Raw genomic sequence first — 25178 nt, 5'->3', positions numbered from 1 at the left:
TTTGCTTGGACGCATTGATAGCATGAAAGGAAACATGCCTGGTTAAGAAATTTTTTTTACTTTGGCATGCACAATGCAGCAGAAAGATAGGACCAATTTTTACTTTGGCATGAACAATGCCATCAAATTTTCAGTTAATAATTTCCTTACGAATTTGAATAATTTTTATGTCAACATCAGATGTACCTGGCAGGAAGAAAAGAACATTCAACTGCAAACAGCATTCCATTGATAAGATCAGGGATTATATACATTAAAAATTGATTATTTTTTTAATGGGTAGTGGTAGTGGCAAGCCTGCAACGACTGAGCAAGATTGCTATCATGCATGTCGGTGTAGACCTTTTATACATGTATGAATTTTCTTGTATATCCAAATAAAGCGTTATCGGAAAAACAAATCCAAATAAAGGAGCTTACTGTTAAGTACTACTGCATCATGGCACCCAAGTAGACATTGACAAGCTGGTCCAGGCTCCAGTGATCACAACACAATAATGCTTATATATGATGCTCCAAATGAGTACCTGGATGAGTTGCATATATGATACTCCAAATGGTTGATGAATGAGTCGAATTTAGAACACACTCCAAATGCCTGTCTCCAAGAAAACTGCTGCCAAAGTTGCTTCCTTTTGTTCGTAAATGGAAGCAGCCGGCCTGTTCTGCAATCAAATCTACAGTTTAACAAACATTTCCTTTTGTTCTTAAATGGAAGCAGCCGGCCGGCATGTGCAATCAAATCTACAGTTTCAGACAGCTACACAATTGCTGAAATTTGTCCAATTGTGGACTCAAGTCTGAACATCTACTAGTAATTACAGGAGGAACAATATAGTCACCAATCAAAAACAACACTAGGAAAACATCATTCAACAGCAAGCAGGATTGTGTCAATGATATCAAGGATAAGCAATTCGATTCTTTATACGTAGTGGCAGGCCTGCTTCGACTTAAGGCTGAAGCAAACACATATCCTCACCAGTCAAATCCTTATAGCCTCATTCAACACAGCATAACACACATTTTTAACAGCGCAAGGCAGTCATCCAATTATTGTTATTATTGCCATTCCTCATTTTATTACAGGAGTTTAGAACTTCAGATATAAACACCATCAGAACTTTCAGATATAACAACAGCAACAGCAGAGCCAGGATGTCCTTTTATGCAGAGAGCCCCAATTCAATTCGTCCTCCTTTTACAGACCAAGACAAATAGTAATACATCCACAGAGAAACAGGGAACAAACACTCAGAAACACCAAGGATCTACACGATCAACTCGGTACTGGAGATGAGGATGCCATCAGTGTCAGCATAGAGCCACTCACCGTCGCAGACCCTGGTGCCAGCAACAGTCACTGGCACGTGCTTCTCGCCCACGCCCTTCTTGTTCGCCTTCATCGGGTGCGAGCCGAGCGCCCTCACACCGATGTCGCACCCGTTGATCTCATCCACATCCCGGACGCAGCCGTTCACCACGATGCCTGCCCACCCGTTGTTCTGCGCCTGCTGGACGGGGTTGCCACCCAGGATGGCGCACCGCAGGCTCCCGCCGCCATCCACCACCAGCACCCTGCCCTGGCCTTTCTCCTCCAAGAACTCGCGGACCAGGACGTTGTCCTCGAATACCTTGAGTGTCACGACGGGGCCAGCAAAGACCTGCCGCCTCCCGTATATCTGGAAGATGGGCTGGAGGGCGCGAAGCTCACCGTTGGTGATTAGATGTGAATTTGCGTCGCAGACCTCCGCGGTGGCCAATGGTAAGGCTGCCATGGTAGCTTCAGGGCTGCTTGACATGAAAAGAAGATAAAAAGGTTGTTAACAGGAGTAAGCTAAGGCTGCTCATTCATTTAACATAACCACAAATTTTCAAATATATACAAATTATGCACTTAATCTCATAGCACTGAAATAAGGAAGACATATTCAGTTATACTCCCAAGCAGATGAAATAACTGAGAGTTAGACATATTCAGTTATACTCTCATAGCTTAACAGTTACACAGATCTCAACTCTCAAGCAGATGAAATGCTGGCATTCCATTTAACAGATATATCACGAAACCAACCTCAGACAAAGAGACATCCACTCTCTCTTTGTGGGAACGTAGGACAACAAGTTTAAGCAAGCCATATAACCAAAATGACGCGAGATGTTAGGCTGTGTTCGAAAAGCTTGAAGCTTTGAAACTGTTCAGACATAAGATTCAGGTCATGTCTTGAGAGGCTTAAAACTCTGAAACTGAGCAGCTGGACCGCAGGTTTATCCCCATGACTGGCGCACAAGAGCACGGCTATGTGCAGATTTGGCCTGGATTATTCGACCGGAACTCCGGTCAATCACCTCGGCGAACAGTTAGTTAATCTCTCCCTCTACGATGATCCCCTCAATCCTCCTACGATACTAAATCCCCCTCCATACCACGACCTAGGTTTTCAAATTTCGACGACGAATCGGGTGATTGGACCAGAGGAAACGAAGTGGGCAGGGGAAGGGTTGTTACCTCGTCGGTTCGTCCCGCTCGCCGCCGTGGAGGGTGAGAGAACAAAATCAAAGGAGATGAGATCCGGCGTGGTTGAAGAGAGAGTATATATCGGGGGTGATCAGCAAAGAGAAGATCAGAAGACTGGAAATCGAAGCAAGCGACAAGGGTTCGGATTCCTTACCAATATCTTCACTCTCCCACCACCTGGCTCGTCTCCTGGCTCCAATCAGAGGGAAGGGATCCAGGGGCAGGGAGCGCCCTGGCTAGCCGGAGGGGAAAAGAGGAAGCCTTTTGGTTTTTTCAGCTTCTAGAGGGAAAAGAGGAAGCTTATTCCATTTTTTTTTAACCATACTTTTTTCTACGAATTAAAGTTAGACATAGACATTACTCAGGAGTTGATCTGTTGTGATGACCCTGAAAAAAGATTGCACTCATGTGAATCTCCGCCATAAACGGAATGTAGATATCCCACTTCACAAATATTTAGTCAGGCTGAATTTGAAAGGTTGTATCCGTGTGCCGCAAGTTTAAAAGAATTGTATTTTCTTATTGGGATCACACCATAGACTCGGAGTCGATTTATTGCAATGCCCCTCGCATGGGGATCACGCCATAGACTCGGAGTCGATTTATTGCGATGGCCCATTCGAAACATCCTTAAAGACGGTTGTTCTTTAGGTGAACTCAAGGTGTGAATGCAATGACCATGCAATTTAAGGTGTTTTCTTTTTTTTGGGTGAATCGTGCATATGCTTGTATGTGTGAGTTAGTTATTTTCTTAATGCACGTGATTGTTTTATGAAAAACCCTTTTTGTTCCACTTAGCCCTATCAGGTATTTTTAGTAAGTACAGTAGCCTTCCCCTCTCAGCTTCGATCTGCCCTAGCCTCGCCACCCTTGGCTCTTCATCTCGTTACCATGTCTTCTTCGTTGCTTACTCACATGCTTGCCTCTTCGTCCCACCCCACAAGCTCCTCGCCGCCGCCAATTTGTCATTTTCTCTGTCTCGTGGCATTTACTCGTAGAACACCCCATGGGAGCTCATCGTCTCGCTGGTCACCGTCGAGGTCAAGGTCGTCATCGAGGTCAGCCCCATGCGGCTCCTCTCTTCCTTCGCTTTTCTTCTTCTTCTTCCTCCCTGGATAGAAGGCTCAAATTTAAAACTTTTCTTTTTTGCAAATTCAAATTTTGAAGGTTTAGATTGTAGTTTGCCGTTCAGGTTTCCACACTAATCCAAATATAAGCGTTCAAATAAATATAAGGCCATTTCCAGGCAGAGAAAAGACCCGAGAAGAAGAATTTTTTTTCGAACCGGAGTCCGAAAGACTCAGTCCATTAATAAAGAAGAAGAGAATTGCCAGTTAATTAAACGGAAAACCGTAACAAACGCCCGTGGCACAATCAAAAAGACCGCACACAGGACACCGTAGCCGACCTGGTCACCCACACTCACTCCACGCGCTACAGAAAGAAAGTTGCCGTCGAGGTTGTAGGCAGAAGTCATCATCATCACAACAAACACTCCTCCCGAGCTGGCGACTCCGACTCATCCCCACCAACGCCCAAGAACGGGTCCCGACTCCTGCAGGCGCTCAAGCTCGCGTCGGCCCATGCCAAACAGTCGACCACCCACGCTAGCAACCAAGAGGCGCGATTCTGATGGTGAGCTTCAGAGGGGCAATATGCAAGGCTTGCGCCGAACAGGACCCCCACAGACCAGACCACCCATCACTAAGTCATCGTCATCACACATCACTCCTCTGAGCTGGCGACTCCGATTTCCCAATGACGAAGCAAAACCAACACTGGAGAGCTGCTGAACACGCCGGAAGGACCGACTACCAAGACCATCGCCGCAGCCCAAACTCTTCTCAACATCGCAGCCGCAGCCGCAAAAGACACCAACGAACCCCGCGCAGCCCCACAACCACTGGTCCCACGGCCGGTGAAAACTCCAAAAGCGACGCCACCAAGGAGGAAAGCGACGCAGAGAGCGCCGCCATCGCCGATCCAAGCCACTGAATCTGAGGTTTCCCCTGGAGCTCGGCCAGCGCGGAGAGGAACCGAAAAGGCCATAGCAATGATTCCTCCAAGGAGGTGAACGACGCCCACGGGCATCGCCGTGCTGGCAATGAGAACTTGTACAACATCTATTGTCCTTCCCTCCCCTTTTTACCGGGGGCCAATTAAGGAACTTGGGGATATTAAGAGTAGTCTTTTTAGGCTACTCGGACCAATGCATTAACACACAATCAATACATGAACTCCTCAATTTAAAACGTATCCTCTTTGTTTTCCCACTCTGTCACAGTTGGGTTCGCCAGTTCAACATAATAAAAGGTGATATACTTTGCAGATCAATACCAAATTCAATTATAACATAAAGCCATAAATGTTCAGTACCAAGATCATATTACTCGGGCCCTAGTAATAAGCATTAAGTGTAGCAAAAGTATAGCAATAACGATACCCGATCATAATCAAGTAGACACCTCAAATCTGGGCAACAAATTCAACACTACATGACTAATCTCATCCACTTCTCATACACCCCATATGCCTACAAGGGAACTATTCACTCATGGTGAGGAAAGCAGAAATCATGGTGGAGGAGATGATCCTGGCGGTGATGGTGATGAAGATCCTGAAGAAATCCCCCTCTCCGACGGGTTGAGGAAGATCAATCTGGTCCTGAAAGCTTGCGGCGGCTCCTGGCGGCGCTCTGTTCCTCTAAAAATTCCGCCCCTGGAATAATCACTTTTTTGCAAAAATATAGGTTTGGCCAAAAGAAGGGGGCAAGGCGGCGCACGAGGCACCGTGGGGTCTCCATGGCGCGTCCATGGGGCCTTCTGGTCGCCTCGTGGCGCTCCAATCCCAGTTCCAGTGCCCATCTGCTCCCTTTTTGATAAAAAATACCTACTATATTTTTGTTTTATTTTATTTTGATGATTTCCTGCGTGAAAAAGACAGGAATGTGTTTTTGCTAAAAACAACGTCAGTTCCAACAATAATAACCATTGATTAGTGAGATTCCGGACAATTTTCATATAAAAAGTATTTGGAAAAGTCGATACATTTTGGATGTATCAGCGCGCGCCGAGGTGCCCGCCATCCCCGCTCGCCCTTATCTCCTCTTCCCCTGCACTGTTTCCTCTCCCTCATTTCTTCCTCCTCTCTCCCTGAGCGCTCTCTCCCCTGCTCCTCCTTTCTTCTCCACTGCCAAACGTCGCCACCGTGAGGAGCCGCTGCTCTTGCCGCCGCTCCGCTCCGCGTATGTAGCTGCCCGTTGGCACCGCCAAGTGAAAGGGCATTTCGATCCCTAATGAGTTTTGGTGTTAATGACAACATAACTTGTGAACTAATCGTGCGCCAAGTGTTTTCAGATTTGATAACTAGTGTTGTGACATGATTCATCGCCCTCAAAAAGGAAAGAAGAGTATAAGGATTTACGCCCTTTTATTTTATTGAGTCGTAGGAAAATCCGTACTATAAAGAGGGAACCCATTTGTGAAAGCTTTGGGTGAATCAACTTCACGTACACAAATCTATTAGATTGCACCCACATAAAGCCTAAACCCAGTTTTGAGTTAAGAGTTGTCGTTATCCTGCTTTGGTTGTCAGACTTTTTCAGTGATAGCCGGTACTACCGCCTAATTAGCCAGAGGTTCCGGTGGGCGGAAGTTCCGCCCTGGTGCCGGTCTTCTACTGAAACGCTACTGGAATCCTACCGCGTAAAGCGGTAGGAGGCCGGTAGCAGGGCGGAAGTTCTACCCCCTAGAACTTCCGGTCCACTACCGGCCTGGTACCGGGGTTACTGAAATGTGTCCTAACGGCTGGATTTCGATGGGGTATAAAAGGGGCTTCGTCCCCAACGGGTTTCCTTGCCCGAACACACCCAGTCCATCCCCATTCTCTCACTCAAGAACACCAAGAGCTTTAAATCTCAAGATCTCTCTCCCTAGTGCATCCCCCAAGCCAATACTTTGAGGAAGGGTTGAGAAGAGCTCGATCTAGGGTTTCACCAAATCAAAAGTTGATTCCCCTCGTTTTCCTTGGTGGATTTTATTACTCTTGAGATTTTGGGATCCCTATCCGGAAGGTGTCTCTTCAAGCACTCCAATCTTGTGAGGAGGTGTTTGAGGATTTGGGAAGGAGCCTCCAATTTAGTTGTGGATTCGTGCTCTTCTCCTTGTTTGTAAAGGTTGGACGTTCGCCTTTAAGGAAGCCATTAGTGGAACTCACCTCGCCTTAGTGGTGTTGTGAGAGCTCATCCCACCTTTATGGCGTGGTGAGTTGGAGAATAGAGTGAGCCTTCGTGGCGTCTATACTTTGCTTCGGCTATTGCACTTCATACTAGGGTTGCATTCACTTTAGATAATCTAGAAAGCCTTAGGATTAAGTGTTTGTATCTTTCAAGAAAAAGAAAAGTTAAAATTTGTTAGTCTCCTATTTACCCCCCCTCTAGTCGACCATACCGATCTTTCACCAAGCCACCCTGCGGTCTTCCCCGCGAGTACCTGGGCCCCGCACGCGCTAGCGCCGCCGCCCTGGGGTCTCCTTCCCCAACTCCGACCGGATGTGGCCCGACACCAAGCCGCTGCTCCGCGGCCTCCCTCACCCCTCCGCCGCCACCGGGAGCTCTTCGGCTGCACCGTGGGCTCGACCCCGCTCTCACCCGTGCCTCCGGCCACCTCGAGCACCCTCGCCACGACGTCTTCCGCCACCGGCTGCTGCTTATCGCCGGCAGCCTCCTCCGCCCCGGCCGACCCCCTGGCCCGATTCATGGTGAGTGCCTCTCCCTTCTCCCCCTCTTTTCTCCTCGTTTCTGCCGCCGTACGCTCCCTGCGCGTAGCGCCGCCGCCTACACTGCCGATGTGCTCTCCTCCGGCGAGGAACCGCCTCCGCGCGAGCCCTCTGTGGACTCGGAGATAGCCCCCTCCGAGTCCGCGCCACCCTCCTCTCCATCTTCCATATAGCCGCCCTGCTCCGCCATCGCGCGAGCTCCGGCGAGCCGCCGCCCCTCCCCTGTCCCCCTCATCCATGGCAGGCCGCGGCCCATCTCTGCCTAAGCAGGCCTAGTCCTGCTCGGCCCAACAGCAGCCTGAGTCCTCTACCAGCCCAAATTCCCTCGGCCCACTGCCCCTTGGCCCAAACTAAAAATGAAGAAAATAAAAGAAAAAGGCCCGAGGCCCATTACTATTTCTAGCTTCAGCCCAAGAAGAACAGTAGCCTTTTTCATTTTTGCAAAATGATTAAATTCCTGACAATGGGCCCCACATGTCAGCCACTGTTCAGTTATTAAAACAATAGCAATTTTCCAGAAATTAGGTTTAATCTTGTAAATTTCATAACTAATTCAAATAAATTCAGAAAAATACCAAACTACTTGCATTAGTTAGATAATTTAGTGTAGTATTTAATCATGTGATATATGAGATGAGGTGTTTGTAATATTTTTGTGGTAACATATAAAAACCATTTCAGTCCATTTATAATTGATGTTAATGTTGTAAAATGCATAATAAATCATGCCTAGCTATGAAAAATGTGAAACAACTTGTGTTACTTTAGTATTCTCCAGTAGACTTTTTTAGAAGTATACATGCATATTTTCTGCAGAAAATATAAACATTAGCTATTTATTTGGTTAAATGCTTAGAAAATGCATAGAATTATTTTGTATAATAGATAAATATGACACTTGTTTAGAAAATTCCTATAAACTAATAAGAAGTGACCAGTACCATAATGTGGTGCTGTCATGTATATATTTTAGTGTTATGAAATTGAAACCCGAATTAATGTACTTTCTAAACTTAGAAAATGCATATAATTATTTTGGTAATTCATAAAAATGCAATTCCAGTGGGATTAACTCACTTGGGATTAACATGCTTTTCTAAAAGTATAACATGCTACTGTTACTTGAATGAAAGATGTATTTAGGATTTAATCTTCTTTTAGTAGCATTAATTAGCTATTGTTTGCATATGAGAAAATAGTTTAGACACAAATTCCATGTTTATGGTTTTGGAAGAATTCCAAACCATTAGATGTAGCATAAGACATTTTTGGTTTTATTGTTTGGCGTACCCATGCATAAAAGTGTTAATGAATAGTTAAACTACTAGAATGTGTGCTACTAAATACAGAAAAGATAGGAACATAGCTAAACAAGTAGATGAATTTGATGAAGATGAAAATGATAATATACATGCTAATCAATGAACATATCTAAACCGTTGGTTATAGTATTATCCTTACTGTAATCGATGTGGGATGGCTAGCTAGTAAGACTTAATTAATTACTCCCTCCGGTCCATAATAAGTGTCTCAGATTTAGTACAAAGTTAGAACAAAGTTGTACTAAATTTGAGACACTTATTATGGATTGGAGGGATGCAAGGCCAGCTGGTTGGTCAGTCCATTAATTAATGTGGGAAGTTCAATGAGCGCTAGCTAGCTTATGATGTATTTGGTTACCGGGCTGGGTGGATTGGGACGGCCCCGCACACGTAAAATCGTGTTTGGATCGATGGTTCGGTCCGAGCGGAGCGGCCCACGCGAAAAATCAGTACTGAAATTTTTTGGTCCGGCTCGCTCGCCAAAATTGGCGGAATCACGCGGCTCGCGAGCCCGTTCGCTTCGCCGGCTCTCCCCTAACCCCACTCCCGATACCTCACTGCTCGCTATCGCTGGCCAGCGGGCCAGGCTTTTTCGAAAAGCCCGCGAGCCCACCGTGCCCAGCCCGTTACGGGCTTGGCCCGGCACGATAATAAACGGGCCGTGCCGGCCCGCGACCCGCCTCGGGCTGTGCCTGGGCCTCAGCCTCGACCACGATGCCGTTTCGTCGATCTCGATCCCGATCGCAGCTCGCCGCCGCTCCTCCACCGTGTGCCGCTGCCGCCAAGCTCCTCCACCGCCGCTGCCGAGCTCCCCCACCGCCCCCTCTCCCGAACCCTAGCCATATTTCCCCACTCGCGCCGCTCTCTCTCCCGAACAGAAGCCATGGCGCCGCTTTCTCCTCCCGACCCCGAACCCTAGCCGCCCGCTCCTTCCGCTTCCGCTCTCTCCTCTCGTTCTGTCGAAGGCCACCGGCGGCGGCGGTGACGCAAGGCAACCGGCGACGCAAGGCGACATCACGACGCGGGGTAAGCTCCTCATCTCCATTCTTGATATGTTTCTTGGTCCGTTTCTGTTCTTGATCTGTTTTCTTGGCCTTTCTTGATCTGTTTTTTTGGTCCGTTCTTGATCTGCTATGCAGGGGAAGGGACGGATCTGCTTATTTCTTGGCTATCTACGGCGCTCTACTGTCTCTTCAGTTGTTGGACTTCTTGCAAGGTAACCATTTCGATCCGGTTCTATTCTTCCTCCCTTCTCTGTTAATTGATGTTCTTGGCTGTATATGCTATATGTTCCCCACTGCTATGCTCTTGGTAAGGTAGTTGGAATATACCTTCTTGTGTGCATGCAGTCACTGTGTGCTTACGGTAGCAGTAACATCTTGGTGATAATTAGTGTTGATTTTTGTACTAGTGCCAAACTTGGTGATAATTGATGTGCCGATTTTGGAATGTCTTGTTTTGGACAGTGCAGAAGTTTGTGAAATACCCAGAGCAAAATATGTTGTAGCAAGAAACTGACATCAAATATTTGTGTTGTACCATGGGTTTCATTTAGTCTAGCTCCGATGATGTGTTATGGTGTGCGCAGTTGTTCTCCTTCTGTTTACAGGACATGAATCTTGTACTGGTTGGATCTATTGAGAAATTTGCTTTGTAAGAACTGTTGTGCTATCTGTCGTATTCTGAAATTAGACATCAGTGCTAGAAATTATGTCTGTAGTGATTTTATTCTGAAACTAGGTGGTGATTTTATTCTGCCGTGTGATTCTCAAGTAAGACAGCAGTGGCTTGTTTGCGGTTAATTTGTTCCTTCATCTTAGAGTATTAATTTGTTACTGATTTTATCTTCCATGTAGCAAGTTAAAATTATGTGCCACTGTCACCTGTATATTAATTTGTTACTGATTTTATCTTAGAGTATTAGCAAGTTGTAGTAGCAACATCAGCAAGATCCTCTGCCTCTTCTAGTTGAGTGCAGTACTGCTGCTACTTAATTTGGGTCTTGGGTGCATTCATGTATTATGTGAGCAGTAGCACTGTTAAACTGAAAACTGGACATGGTCGTCCAATTTTTGCATGATCATCTTGATTTTGTCTTCTTGGTCCGAGTTTGATTGATTGTATCATTGTATGTATATTCACCATCTTTTGTCTTCTCACTCTGAGGAGGATAGGTTTGGCCCATGACAGATTGTTTGTAACAATAGAACACAGTGGGAGTGTTTCTTTTACATGATATTGGAATTTGCCACATAGTATAATGTTAGCCGTCATGATATACGACCCAGTTTTTTGTTTCTTTGTTTGTTCATGTACTGTTTTGACCAATTGGATAGCTTCTTTGTTTGTTCTTAGGTAACTTATTGGATCCAGTTTCTTCTACTGATTTTAGTTGTACATGTTCTAATCCGGGCCTTCTATTTTTATTGCAAGGCTTTGGAAGCTTCGGTCTGCATCTCCTAGACCATCTGCTACTACTTCTTGGGATTCTTGCAAGGTAATGTCGTGGATCCTGTGATTGTGTGTTCTATCACTGTGATTTTTGTGTGCTATTGGTTGCCCTTTGATTGCCCTGTGAGCTTATTAATTGCTGCTTATTGTTTCTTCTTGTACATGTGATCCAGCAAGGTCTGCTTCTTGGTTTTTCAATTGAGCAAGCTCTTTCAATTCAGTGTCTCGCAGCTTCTCGTATTGCCTCTTGGTCTTCTAGCAAGGTAACATTTTAGATCCAGTTCTTATCTACTCAAGCGAGCTTAATTTTTATCCATGTGTTGTTTATTGCTTCTCATTTTCTATTCAAAATTATGATGTCACATCCATGATGTCCTGTTTATACAGTATATATCAAGTGTACTCCAATTGTTCCAGCTTTATACATTCTCTTTCTTTTATGGCAAGTATACCTTTCCTGTTTAGTGTACAGGAAGCTGCTGCTTATTTGAGTTCATGGTCAGTTATGATGATTGTGTAGTTTTTGTGCTAATCCAGTGTTCTATCAAACTGATTTGCCGTGCCGGCCCGGCCCGATGGTACTATTCTGCAGTAACCATACTCGGGCCAGCTTACGTCATTACGGGCGGCTTCGGTTCCCGACCGCGTCTCTTGCTCGTCGCTCGCTTTGGCCTCTCGTTAACGGGGAACTTGCCGGCCTTCCCCTCCGCGCCACCACCGCGCCCCGTATCGGTGCGCCGCTCTGGCCGACTAGAGGCGGGGAAGCGAGGGAGGATGATGTACACAGCGATCGACACGTTCTACCTGACGGACGAGCAGCTGCGGGACTCGCCATCGCGCAAGGATGGGATCGACGAGGCTGCCGAGGCCTCCCTCCGTGTCTACGGCTGCGACCTCATCCAGGAGAGCGGCATCCTCCTCAAGCTGTATCCCTTTTCCTCCCCAATCCCTCGCCTCCCGTCTATGCCCAATTTCAAAGTTCCTAGGGTTTGGTGATAAGCTTCTGTGGGAGAGGATCTGGTGGAAATCGAGCTAGTTAAGAGTGCAATTTCGCATTAGTTTTAGGAATATCTAGATGAAACACTGATGTTTAGTTTGTTAGTTGCTTGTTGCGCTGCCGAATTAGGCTCTGTTTAGGAGGGAAATTGCATATAGATCTATGCTTTACTTGGGTATGTCATGATGCAGTCGGAAAGGACGATTTTTCTTTTTAACTTTTATGATTTATGATTTGTTGGAGAAGAGTTTTAGGTGTCTGCGTCTGCATTTTTCTCCTTGCATTGTGTTTGTAGAAATAATTTTTCCTCGGGTCACTAAGATGTTGTTAGGTGACCAGAAGCTATGCTGTTTGCTGTTTTTGCTGGGCAAGGATGATATGTGTTTCGATCAGTACCCACACTTCATCTGTTAGATATAAGTTACAACATGATTTCTCTTGAGTCCTGGTTGACGATAAACAATGGAAGTCGGTGGTTAGGTACTTAGGTGGGCTGTATGAAGTAGCACTTTTCGTGAATGGTGTATTATGTTAGTTTACTTTTCTAATTTATGTCGTTGGCTCGTTGCACATGTTAGCTTCTGCATGGTAGAATTGCTATCAAATAGGAAAAAGTAAGTTGGATTGAACAGCATAGAGAGTTCACAGTTTCACACCATCTGTAAACTAAGGAAGCAGTAAAGATGAGAATTCATTATACTTGGTAACCTGAAAAAAAACTTGTTTTCATGCTACCCTATTTGAAGATGTCACGACGATTTACATGGCAAAACTTCACCTATATTCAGCATTATGGCTCAAGAGCATAGAATTACTGTATTTTAGTTTCTTCTTCTTTTAATTTATATGTATTGGAGATTCCTTGACTCAACAAAGACCACAAGCAGTGATGGCCACAGCACAAGTCCTGTTCCATCGTTTTTACTGCAAGAAATCATTTGCACGATTTAGTGCTAAGGTAAATAGGTTTATCTCCAGTTTACTCTAGCCGAACCATTCGTAGACTCTTTTGAGCTGAGCTAATTACTTCTTTGTTTGTTCTTCCAGCGGGTTGCAGCTAGTTGTGTCTGGCTAGCTGGGAAGTTGGAGGAGAGTCCAAGGAGATCAAAGCATATTATATTTGTCTTCCATAGAATGTAATGCAGGAGAGAAAACCTGCCAATAGAATTCTTGGACATATTTTCAACGGTATGTTGTGTTCAAATAACCAGAACTCTGCTCCCTTTTCCTTTTTCTTGGAAACATTTGTACAATCCTATATAATTGCTGCTTTAACTTTTTCAGTTCTTCTATGGATAGTTAATTGAAAGCTGCTACTCTCATCTTTGTTGCAGAAATATACAGAGCTGAGGCATGATCTCATAAGGACCTAACGTCATCTATTGAAGGAGATGGGATTTATTTGCCATGTCGAACACCCTCACAAGTTCATCTCGAACTACCTTGCAACACTAGAAGCTCCTGAGCTGACACAAGAAGCATGGAACCTTGCCAATGATAGGTACTCGTTTGATCCTGGATTCTCGTATCTATACTACTTATAAAGATCCATAAAGATTTGAGCAGGTGGTAAGCTCACTCCTCCTATCCACTCATACTTACATGTGGGACCATAACTCTTGCTAAAGGCACAAATAAACAAATGTGGGGAGGAGACTCGAAATCAAAACCTTAGGTTAACTGGCATGTGTCGTAGCACAAAGGATCAAATTGCACTTTTTATAATCCCAAGCAATAAGTTTTATACCAGGAAATCAGCCAATCTCCGTCCTCATGCCTGCCTGTCTTTCCCATTTAACTATCATCTTGCTGTTATATTAGTTGTACAATTGTTTGGCGCATACAACTGACGATCAATCCAAAACAAATGTACTCGTTTGACAAATTATACCCTTGCTCTTTTCAGATGGTTCCATAGCAACGCACGAGCACTATGCTACTTGTTAATAACTATTCGTGATCTGGAAACTATTTATCCTAATATCTGAATCAATGCTGCTGCCCCATATGCTCTGCTGTGCTACTATTGCAGCCTGGTTGGGGCCCCACATGCACGTGCACTTGCTAGATTAGTATTCTCTAAATTATTTTGGGCTTTGAATTTGAACAGTCAAGAAATATACTTATGATCTAGGATTACATCTGCTTCATTGGATGGTTTCCTCCTTGGTATAGTGCTTGGGCATTAAAAGCTTGTGTTTTACTTGTCATCAAGTTTCATCGTTCATGTGCCTTTCAAATTGTACTTAGTTAAATTTCCACTTTCAGTAACATAACTACATATGTGTTTCAGTTTGCGGACAACTCTTTGCGTACGGTTCAAGAGTGAAGTTGTAGCATGTGGAGTCGTGTATGCTGCAGCTAGGAGACACCGGGTTCCCCTCCCTGAAGATCCTCCTTGGTGGACAGTCTTTGATGCTGATGAGGCAGGAATTCAGGAAGTTTGCAAGGTTCTTGCTCACCTCTACAGCCTCCTGAAGGCACAATATATACCAGTGTACAAAGACAATGATTCCTTCAGTGTTAGAAGGGCCTCTGATACGCAGGCTTCTAAGGTAAGGAAAGACACTCAGAATTATTGGACTTCTGAAATTATTATTTACTGATCACTGGATTTATTGGCACCTCTATACAGGAGAGTCCCGCAAGTGCTGTTGCCAGTGATAGGGGTACCCCTGTACCTTCGAGTTCTAGCCAGGAGAAGAATTCCTTGACCAAGGCAGGACCAGAGAAGGTGAAGGAAAAAAGTGATAACAAGGATAAGCCATTGCCTGCTGAGCTAAATGGAAAAGGACACCAAGCAGTGAATTCGAAGAGTGAGAAGTCAGAGTCCAATGTTGACCGGACTGAGGAAAGAGAAAGAAGTAGATCAAGAGGTCGGGACCGTGATAGTAGGGGTAGGGATTCTGATCGTGACAGGGAGCATGATAGAGCCAAGAGACACCGTTCGAGGGACAAAACTTCAGGTATTATCATGAACATTTCTGTTGGGGCTATATTGTTTGAGATGTATCATGTTGTCCTCAAATTGCATGATGCCCCTCCAATGCAGGATACTTGGACAAGGAGAAATCAAGGCACCGCTCATCACGAGGTATATTTTTACACAGCGAGCTCACTTCATTGCCCCCATTTTGTTCCCGCTCAAAATGTACGCCTCCTTTGTTGTGTTTTCAGACCGTGGCGGTTACTACTCATCGGGTGACAAAGATCGGCACAGGCACCATTGATCCCGCCGAGCTTTCCCGAAGATCATATGAGTAGAGCCTACCAAGCCGTTAGCCAAGCATGAGAAGAAATCGGTACCTTCAGATGTATGTCAAGCAAATCAGGCTTCATCTCTACCTTTTTTGAAATGGAATTTTGTAATTCGTCTGTAACAGTTATGTTGTACACAGTAACAGAGCTTGCCATCCGCCTGTAGCTTCTGAAGAGGTAACAAAGGCAAGAGACTTGGAGTAGATTCGTGCCTAAAAGGGAAGGCTTTTGGGGAGTGACTGATAACATGATAAAATCCGTTTCTTCTTTGGGAGCATCCGAGCATGATAAAAACTTCAGTTATCTCTGATTGCGGCGCCTGGGCTGCTATGCGATACTGTACGTTGTTTCGTGACTAACATGTATCTTGACATAATTAATCACGGTTCAGTACATCCAAATATTACAGACCCTCTTAGGGATGTCACTATGAATATTTAAGAGTTGGGATGGAGATCACTTTTCTAATCCAAATTTGACTATAAAACACTCTTTTCAAGATTTAACTTAAATTAATTATTATTATTATTATTACAAGTATATAGTAATATATTATTCGATGCAAATCAATGATAGTAATATATTTCACTTTAATCAAGCATAGCTTCTGGTCACCTAACAATATCTTAGTGACCCGAGGAAAAATTAATTCTACAAACACAATGCAAGGAGAAAAATGCAGACGCAGACGCCTAAAACTCTTCTCCAACAAATCATAAAAGTTAAAAAGAAAAATCGTCCTTTCCGACTGCATCATGACATACCCAAGTAAAGCATAGATCTATATGCAATTTCCCTCTTAAACAGAGCCTAATTTGGCAGCGCAACAAGCAACTAACAAATTAAACATCAGTGTTTCATCTAGATATTCCTAAAACTAATGCGAAATTGCACTCTTAACGAGCTCAATTTCCACCAGATCCTCTCCCACAGAAGTTTATCACCAAACCCTAGGAACTTTGAAAATTGGGCATAGACGGGAGGTGAGGGATTGGGGAGGAAAAGGAATACAGCTTGAGGACTAGGATGCCGCTCTCCTGGATGAGGTCACAGCCGTAGACGTCGATCCCATCCTTGCGCGATGGCAAGTCCCGCAGCTGCTCGTCCGTCAGGTAGAACGTGTCGATCGCCGTGTAGATCATCCTCCCTCCTCCCTCGCTTCCCCGCCTCTAGTCAGCCAGAGCGGCGCACTGATACGGCACGCGGCGGCGTGAAGAAACTGGATCCAATAAGTTACCTTGCAGAAAGAGCACAGATTAGCCAATTAGCTAAGAACAAACTAAGAAGCTATCCAATTGGTCAAAACAGTACATGAACAAACAAAGAAACAAAAAACTGGGTCATATATCATGACAGGCTAACATTATACTATGTGGCAAATTTCAATATCATGTAAAAGAAACACTCCCACTGTGTTCTATTGTTACAAATAATCTGTCATGGGCCAAACCTATCCTCCTCAGAGTGAGGAGACAAAAGATGGTGAATATACATACAATGATACAATCAATCAAACTCGGACCAACAAGACAAAATCAAGATGATCATGCAAAAATTGGACAACCATGTCCACTTTTCAGTTTAACAGTGCTACTGCTCACATAATACATCAGACATGGTTAACATGTCCGCTGCATCGCCCTCTCTCCCGCTGCCGGTGGCGCCGCGACCCACCTCTCCCCATGCTACCGCCACCCTACACTCCCCGCGCCGCGCAGCCGCGGCCACCTCCTCTCATCATGCCACCGGGAGGTCGGCCCAACACGAGGGGCAGTCGCCATGGATCTGGAACGCCGCCGTTGGGGCGTCGAAAGGGAGGGGTGTGTGTGTGTGTGTCATCATTTCCGTTGTGCCTCGTGCGCCGCCTGTAGGGCGCCGTGGGTCCTGCCGTGCGCCGCCGCGGATCTTGTCGCCCGTAGGTTCCCTTTTCATTTCCAATTTTTTTTCAAAGTTCCCAAAATCATTAGTTCATTGTTTTGAAATAGTACAAATTTTGAAAATCAAAAGTTAAGAAACTAAAAGTTGAGAAAACCAAAAATCAAAAAAAAAATTCAAAAGTGGGAACTAAAAGTTGAGAAAAGTGATGGCACCAATCTACGTGTGTACCATTTGTTGGGATCCAAGCGCAGAGTGATGTAGCAAAGCTGTTTTCCCCACAAGGGTGACTCGAGGGTTTATATCGAACTCTCAGGAAATCATTTCTTCAGGTTCCTCTTCAAACAACCTGTTAAAACACAAGTGTTTTGCTTTGTGCCCCCAACAAGCACCACAATGGTTATCAATCACAATGGTGTAAGGCTAAACTTTAAATAAATAACAAATTTAAGTAAACTAACAATAACTTTAAGTAAACTAATGCAAATCAGTAATTTAAGCTAACTAGAAGATGCAATAACTGTATATTAAATTCTACTACTAATTATGCAAGCTAATAATATAGAGAGAATGTTTAAAAGTATTTTTATGATAATTGTAATAAAAATACAGGAAGGTAATAAATGCAAAAATAATTGCAATAGAGGTGTTTATTATGATATTAAAGAGGATCAGGGTACATGGTTTCACTTGTCTACTCTCTCATAATTTTGGTGGCATGAATATAGCACAAAAAACAAGTTAATTTACTTTGTAATGTCTATGATGTGATTGATAAGCATTCATATGGGCATCACGTCCTATCATTGAGATGATGCAACACATCTCACTAATACTCCATTGGTAAGTGATCCATCATCAAACCAAGATTAAGATAAACAGAGTATTTGCTTTAAGAACTTTGACATGATGTTGAACTTTAATGCAACCTTGAACCAATAAGACTATCATTATTGTCACTTGATAGCATAATGTATGTATATTCATTTATCCCTAGTGAGGTAAATAACGGAAAGGTAAAAAACATAGTGGTTCTCAAATTTTCTCTCACTATCCAGTTGCCACTACCAATTTACTCCATCTAACACACACACACCCCCACACATGCTCAAGTAAACCAGTATAATCAGTACAAGTAAACAAGAACGGATAGACATATGCATCTATCAATACATCAAACACAATCTGAACATTACAATCTCATAGCTCATCTCATAACAAAAGATCCACCAATAAAGATACAACGATGATTATAATCATGTTAAGCAGCTCATATGATTCTATTACATGATAGTACAATAGAGAGATAGATCAAGCTACTTCCACAAACCCATAGTCCAGCGGGGACTACTCCCTCATCATCATGGCGATGATGGAGAATATGTGGGAGGGGAAGGAGAGGCAGCTGACGGCATTTCCCCCCTCTAATCTTGGATCAATCTGCTGTTGTTTCTTTGTTTCTGTTTTCTCCGCCGCCCTCCTTCGCGAACGCGAAAGCCAAGGTATTTATAGATGGTTTTAGGTCAAGACGAAACTTCGGGCGAAAGAACAGAGGCAAACGGGACCGGGAGGGCCCAGATGGGGCCCATGGCACGCCTGGCAGGGCGAGGCACGCCATGGGGGGGGGGGTATCTTGGACTTCCTTGGCCCCCACGTTAGCGTTCTTTTCATGCAATGTTTTATCCTTTCAAATATTGGCGCACGAAAAATCTCGGGGTATTTTGAGTTCCAGAAGATCCCTGAATATTAAAAACACTAAAAATAGGGAAATCTGCTTCGCAGGTATTTCCCCCAAATCATTGAAAATCATGTAGAACTCAATTAAAATATGTAATAATGGTGAAATATCACATAATAAACATCAAAGTTCATGTATGCATTTTACATGCATCAAAAGGCGAAAGTGGGGAGGATGAAAAAGAGTAGGACATAAAAGCAAAAAAAAAACTCTTCCGAGAGCCCAAAAATGGGTTGTCGGAATCAATCGTGGGGGGCTTATCCCACGGAGCTCCATCAACTTGGTGTCCCCTATAATAAGTACTCCCTCTGTCCGGGTTTATAAGCCCCACGCAAAAAATTATGTTGAACTTTTGACCAACATTATATTAATAATATAAGATTATTGTGGCACAAAAGTGATATTGTTGGCTTTGTATTGAAAAACTCTTAATGGTATAACTTTTATATACATATACCAAAATCAGCTATTTTATTTGTAATTCATGGATGAATTTTCTGGTTTTTTTAGGAGAATGAATTTCCTGGTTAATAACACAAACTGTGTTTATTCAGCTGCTCTATTTGTAACTCATGCATGAATTTTCTGGTTAATAACACAAACTGTGTTTATACAGCTGCTCTATTTGTAACAAGTGCATGAATTTTCTGGTTAATAACAGGTCATTGGCATAAGTGGACGGGGTTATTGGAAAACATTGCAAGGATATTTTACTGGCTTCTTTACCCGTATCGTGGTCTGACATGGGTTGTCTGGTCGAATCCAAAGAATCAAGAGTAGACTGGATCAAATCAGGGAGAACCAAAAGGAGTACAAGCTTGAGCATACACCATCAGTGGCATTGTCATCTTCCACCACAGCCATCACGGCGTGGTAAGCTATATATGTCAACCCTATATATTGTTTACAGTTAACTGTCGCTGCACTGCATATATGTGCTGAAGAAAATGACATAGATTATTAACTAAATCCTTTGGCAAAAACTAGCAAGTGTATATATGCTGGATGAGCAGGCGGGATGACCTGGCGAACGCTGTGGGCTTTGAAAAGGATGTAGAGATTCTTAAGCAGATGCTGCGCAGTGGCCAAATGTTCATCTCCATAGTTGGGGAGAGTGGTACCGGAAAGAACAAACTCCTAAAGGTTATCATTAATGATTCGGAGATTGCAGCTAGTGTGGATGTTTTAATATGTTACTTCATGGAGCCTGGTAAAAGCACGGAAGATCTCCTTAGAGAGGTGTACCTACGCGCAGTCTGTTGGATCCCATATCACCGAGAAGAGAGTGTTGATATCGGCGACAAGCTCTGCAGCATCCTGGATGGAAAAAGGTACCTGTTGGTTATTCACGAAAGCCACCCTGAATTGCTTGAGGGCGAGCCTGCCTGCAGGCGACAAGCATAAGGGTGGCTGTGTGATGCTCATATTGGACACTGAAAATGAAGAAATCGCTTGGCATGCTAATACCATGAACAAAGATGACTTGAATGGAGTACACATGCCGACCCGTTTGGATGTTGCAAGAAGTGGACAGCTATTCTTTTGGAAAGTATCGAGGAAAGGACAATATGAAGAGTGGATTAGCAAGAAGATGGTCAATCAGAAGGACGAGGACCAACAAATGTACGAGAAATTGGTGCACGATATAACGGGGGGACATCCTATGGCTATTGTGCTTCTGGCCGGGCTACTCCCATTCTAGGAGAAGCCATTACAGTGGGATGCAGCTCAGGTCTGCAGGTAATGGAACCCAAGAAGCGCAGCTTGTTGAGTGGCGGCGGCAGCAGCAGCAGCAGCAGCAGCAGATGATGATGATGATGATGATGATGATGATGAAAGGCTCAGGCCCAGCTGAATTAAGGAAAACTAATTACTTGTACAGCACAAGAAGGGCGATCGACGTGGTCTTGTGGGCGAGCTTCGAGGACCTCCCCAAAGACCTCAAGTCGTGCTTCCTCTACTTGGCCTCCTTCCCCAAGGGTACATGTCAACATGCTGATCATGTCGTGTGGATGTGGGTGGCGGAGGGCTTCATCAAGCCGTGCAAGGGAAAGACTTATGGAGGAGCTGGGCCATGACTACCTCAAATTGGAATTGGTCTTGAGATGCCTTGTTGACGAAAGCCGGCGGTGGCATCGGGATTGTCTGTGTTCACAACAGCATCCTGGGGTTCCTGCAGTCGGAGGCTGGCTTCATGGAGATTCATGACATACACGACGCCCTTGTTCCACCATTCCTCTTTGTTCAGACTGACAACGCCAAACGATACATGCACCAGCAGCTTCACCAACAAAAATAAGTTCCCTAAGATGCGTTCCTTCATATATATGCGCCATCTTCGACGAAGAGGGTGACCGGGACCAGGGGCATCAGCATGATCACCTCAGTTTCCTGCGCGTCATCTCCATATATATGTGGGTTGAGGATCCAAGGGCTGCCGGATGAGCGTGGTGACATGATTCACTTGCTCGTTGACTGTGCCAACTCCCAGCCGGGCTGCTCAACTTGCAGACGCTCGACATAAGAAACACCCAGGTCGAGGCTAGAAGATAAAGAAGCTGCGGCATGCATGTGCTTCCAACAACAACAATGTTAGTCGAGGATGGTGAGCTACAGACGCTGCACGGTGTCAAGCCCGACACCTCTCTAGAAGAGTGGAGTGTAGGGAAATGTCCATTGGACAAGATGAATAGCCTAGGTCACTGGAGATGCACGGTTTCCAATATGCACGACATGGCGGGCCGGCGTTCCAGGCTGCTCTAGGGAACATGCATCGCCTTGGCCACTTGGATCTGCAAGGTGATGAGATCCCTTCATGCGCTGTCTCCAGACCATGGTGCTATCTGGACATGTCAAGTGGCACGAAATCAAGGCAGATGTTCTTCGCAAGGTCCGTCCGAACCTTTTCCAGCTACAACTGGATGATGTCTGTGTTGTGCCCCAAAGCATCATGGACCAACTCAAGGCCAACAGAGTAGTACTCACAAAAGAGAATTGAACCTGTAGGTTCTTTTCTGCCTTCAACCAGTTGAGTTTGTGTTTTTCCTAAAAATCAAGGAGGGACTTGCTTTTGTGATTTGGTTATATATTTTTCACTTAGTTTAATTGTTGCTATGACATTTGTTTGCTTCGAATTGAATCTATATCCATTCATGTTATTCTGTTGTATGTGAACACTTTATGTGTGTCAAATAAAAGCAAAAAAAAGAAGTGCATTTGCACTCAGGCCTTGTCTTCAGGTCGGTTCCGTGCGCCTGCTTGTGCGTCTTCAGTGTTGCAGCGAGACTGAAGGTAGCCTAGCCTACCTACACACATGCTGTACAAGTTCCTTGGTCAGTAATGCTTGTTATGCACTTTTGGATGCACTGTCGTGTGTTAGTTTCTTGTGCAACAATCATGGATGGATGCATTTGTTGGCATTCTGTGCAAATAGATGGTTACCTGATGGCATCTTCGTGATGCGGACAGATGCTTCCATACAACCGAACCAAAGCAGCCTTCACCAACTCTTCTAGCAGATAAATCGCCAACTCCATAATGTAGAAAATAAATATTTTATGTGTTTTACACATCAAGTCCAACAAACACCATCTTGACCATTCAGTAAAACCCACTATCGTATGCTATTCAACCTAACTGACAGGGCAGAGTGATTCAGGATCCTGCATGCGCCTAGGTGGCAGTTTCAGTAGTAGGCTGCGACTGGGATAAGCGAGCCCGAGCTGCTGCCGCTCTCTCCAAGGCCTTGTGCCGGTTAGCCTCCATTCGCGCCCTCTGCTCCTCTGTCAGCTCAACCTTTTTGCTTGGTTTGCTTCCACCACTCTCCTCTCCATCTTGATACTTCTCTGCCTCTCTTCGGGCCAATGGTTCTCCGGTGTATCCCTCACCAGGTTTGGTTCCAGGTTCCTGTTGTGCCATCAATGTTAACACAGCATCACAGGTCTGCAAAACATTCATACTAGACTACAAAGTCTGAAAAGGAAAGTCCACAGAATATCAAGGCACGGGTTCAGTAGATTATACTGACAGCTTCTGTATTTCAGGAAAGTTCTATTTTCTTTTCATGGATGAGATGAACCATATCGAACTTACATGTGTGTTTACTTACAGCCGACATCAGCTACATCAAGTTGAACAAGGCATGGTATGACTTACATGCATTGTGTTTTCGTAGATCTCATTCAGCAAATCCTCTTGCATGGCATCCATGTCGTTACTTTCCACTGGTGGTAGATCTATATCTTCTTGTACCGACTCCATTACATGATTGTCCGTCGACAGAGGTTCTTCAGTCCCTAGGATTGGGTCTTCCTGTGTTGCTCCATCTGCAAGATAATGAGCAATCACTATCACTGGAATGTCTGAAATACAGGTTAGGGATCCAGAAAAGTGTACTGTAAACAAAACAAAGAACTCGGACCAGGTTCTCCCTCTGGTATGACTTGTTCCACTGGTGGTTCGTGCAGTTGTGTAGGATCCCCCCCATTGGCAACTCTGTCCTTCAGTTCAGAAATGCATCTCTAAAACAAGGAAAGGCACTTTCAGTGAAGAACACATAGGTCCAGGAAGAACGAGGTCAATTCACATGATGGTAGTGACGGAAAATAAGATTACGAACAAAAGTCTATCAGAATTTTTGGAATAGCTCAAGGACACATTAGACTACGTGCACATAGTCCGCATAAAGATACTCTTGTACAACAACAAGTGATGACAATAACTAATTCCATTTCGAGCATCCTATCTAGCAGGACAAAATACACAATAAACTTAAGCTAACCCTAAAAGAGATAAAATAAATTACGCAAGTTAAGTTGACCATATACTCTGAAGACTGCCCAACTTGCCTGTAACAGCATGGTAGGAAAAACGCTGAAAGGAAGAAAGGAGCTTACTCTGACACGGTTGCTGACCCCAACTTTCTCAACTTTGCGCACGAACTGCTCGAAGGAGTAATAAGGGATCAAGCGAGATTGCCAGTCGGCATAAAGCTTGATCAGATGGCCAAGGTCCTCCACCTGACAGCAAGACACAAATTCAAAATTCGAAGGCCATGCCATAATAAAACACTCTTGTATAATGAATAATTCCAGGCATGGCTTTTATTTTCCTTTATCTTTTTCAAAGATTTGTGTTCAGCATGTTCGTGAAAACAGAAGAGCTGTGCGTGCATCATATCAACTCGCTAGAACAAAGCAAGCAGGACCAGAATTGCAGAAATGAATCGACCCACTGCAACCAAAATGCATAACAAGAAAGGGCAGCATAATAAGCATGTAACAGAAGCGTGTTTCCAGGCACACGAATCGACCAACCTAATCGGGAAACTTGCTGGATTTAATCGGGAAAATAGTTCAGAGTGCAAGACAAACCTCGTGGCCGGGGCGTGCGCGGGGTTTGAAGGCCTTGGGGAAGTAGCGGAGGACGAAGCCGAGGCCGGCGTCGGAGAGGAGCAGGTCCGGCGTGAGCTTGGGCCGCGTCGCCCTCTCCTTCCTCTTCTTCTTCCCGCCTTCCTGCGCCGCCTGCTCCTCCCCCTCTCCCTCCGCCGCCGCCGCGGGCTTAGGGTTCTGCCTCGGCTTGAACGAAGCGAAGCGGGAGGGGCCGGCGCCGGCGGTGGGATTGGTGGGGTTGGGGTTGGCGGAGGAGGAGGACGGCGGGGCGGAGGGGCAGTCGCGGGACCAGTGGCCCGGGCGGCCGCACTTGAAGCAGCCCGTCGGCGCCGACGCCGCCATGGCTGAGAATTTGGCGGTCGATGGAATTGGGGATCGGGGTCAGCGCTGGCTGGATTTAGTTTTGCTTCTGTTTTGGCGGGAGCAGTGAGGTCGGCTTTGGCGCCATTTTGTCTCTTCGCTCTCTTTCTGAGCTGGGCTCCAAATGGATACTCGTGGGCCTTCTTTGCTGATGGGCCTTATTTTAAAGTCCTGCCGAATATCCTTGCCTCATGTCATCAGGAAAATCCTGTTTCGCTCAAAAAACAAATCAGGAAAATCCTGTATGCTCTGAAAAAAAAAGGAAAATCCTGTAAAAAAAGGTTTCAGGAAAATGAGAAAAATAAAATAAAAGGAGCATATATAGGGGCAACCTAAATTAAGTACACGTAATTGGATCGTATACGTACCACTAGACCAGCTAGATAACTCAGATGCCCGTTTGATGCGTACGTATGTGCACTGTACGCTGCAATTTGTCCATTAATTTATCAATGTTCATAAGCTAGAGGCTATGTATGTCATGTAAAAATAC

At 44.8% G+C, this 25178-nt stretch overlaps 2 protein-coding genes and 1 pseudogene across 5 annotated transcripts; 1 reads left to right on the top strand and 2 right to left on the bottom strand.

The window, feature by feature from the left end:
- Positions 1–1044: 1044 nt before the first annotated feature.
- LOC100835195 (putative 4-hydroxy-4-methyl-2-oxoglutarate aldolase 2) lies at positions 1045–2826 on the bottom strand. 4 transcript variants are annotated; one of them, XM_010241096.3, is made up of 3 exons: positions 2673–2800; positions 2510–2533; positions 1045–1791 (listed from the first exon to the last, which is right to left on the bottom strand). In XM_010241096.3, exon 3 carries the CDS (start codon positions 1776–1778, stop codon positions 1272–1274), a length of 507 nt encoding a protein of 168 aa, XP_010239398.1. In that variant the 5' UTR covers positions 1779–1791; positions 2510–2533; positions 2673–2800; the 3' UTR covers positions 1045–1271. The 4 variants fall into 4 exon arrangements, with proteins under 4 accessions (XP_010239398.1, XP_010239394.1, XP_003563230.1 ...); XM_010241092.3 differs by having other exon boundaries at positions 2510–2572; positions 2673–2768; XM_003563182.4 differs by lacking the exon at positions 2510–2533 and having other exon boundaries at positions 2673–2826.
- Positions 2827–9287: 6461 nt separating this feature from the next.
- Positions 9288–15723, top strand: LOC100834386 (annotated as a pseudogene).
- Positions 15724–22447: 6724 nt separating this feature from the next.
- Positions 22448–24733, bottom strand: LOC100834083. The gene is made up of 5 exons (XM_003563178.4): positions 24308–24733; positions 23831–23953; positions 23356–23455; positions 23091–23260; positions 22448–22841 (listed from the first exon to the last, which is right to left on the bottom strand). The coding sequence occupies exons 1-5, from the start codon at positions 24665–24667 to the stop codon at positions 22608–22610; spliced, it is 987 nt and encodes a 328-aa protein (XP_003563226.1). The 5' UTR covers positions 24668–24733; the 3' UTR covers positions 22448–22607.
- Positions 24734–25178: the final 445 nt, after the last annotated feature.

This window comes from Brachypodium distachyon, chromosome 1, assembly GCF_000005505.3.
Source record: "Brachypodium distachyon strain Bd21 chromosome 1, Brachypodium_distachyon_v3.0, whole genome shotgun sequence".
In the NCBI taxonomy this organism is placed as follows: domain Eukaryota; kingdom Viridiplantae; phylum Streptophyta; class Magnoliopsida; order Poales; family Poaceae; genus Brachypodium; species Brachypodium distachyon.
The sequence above is the reverse complement of the archived record's forward strand: the minus strand, read 5'-3'. Positions and strand labels throughout refer to the sequence as shown.

Excerpts from the sequence above, each read along its gene's own strand:
- LOC100835195 (XM_003563182.4), bottom strand. The coding sequence starts at position 1,778 with ATGGCAGCCTTACCATTGGCCACCGCGGAGGTCTGCGACGCAAATTCA.
- LOC100834083 (XM_003563178.4), bottom strand. The coding sequence starts at position 24,667 with ATGGCGGCGTCGGCGCCGACGGGCTGCTTCAAGTGCGGCCGCCCGGGC. Across the intron at positions 23,261-23,355 it reads CATACCAGAGGGAGAACCTG|ATGGAGCAACACAGGAAGAC; the intron begins GTCCGAGTTCTT and ends ATTATCTTGCAG. Across the intron at positions 22,842-23,090 it reads TCTACGAAAACACAATGCAT|GAACCTGGAACCAAACCTGG; the intron begins GTAAGTCATACC and ends ATGGCACAACAG.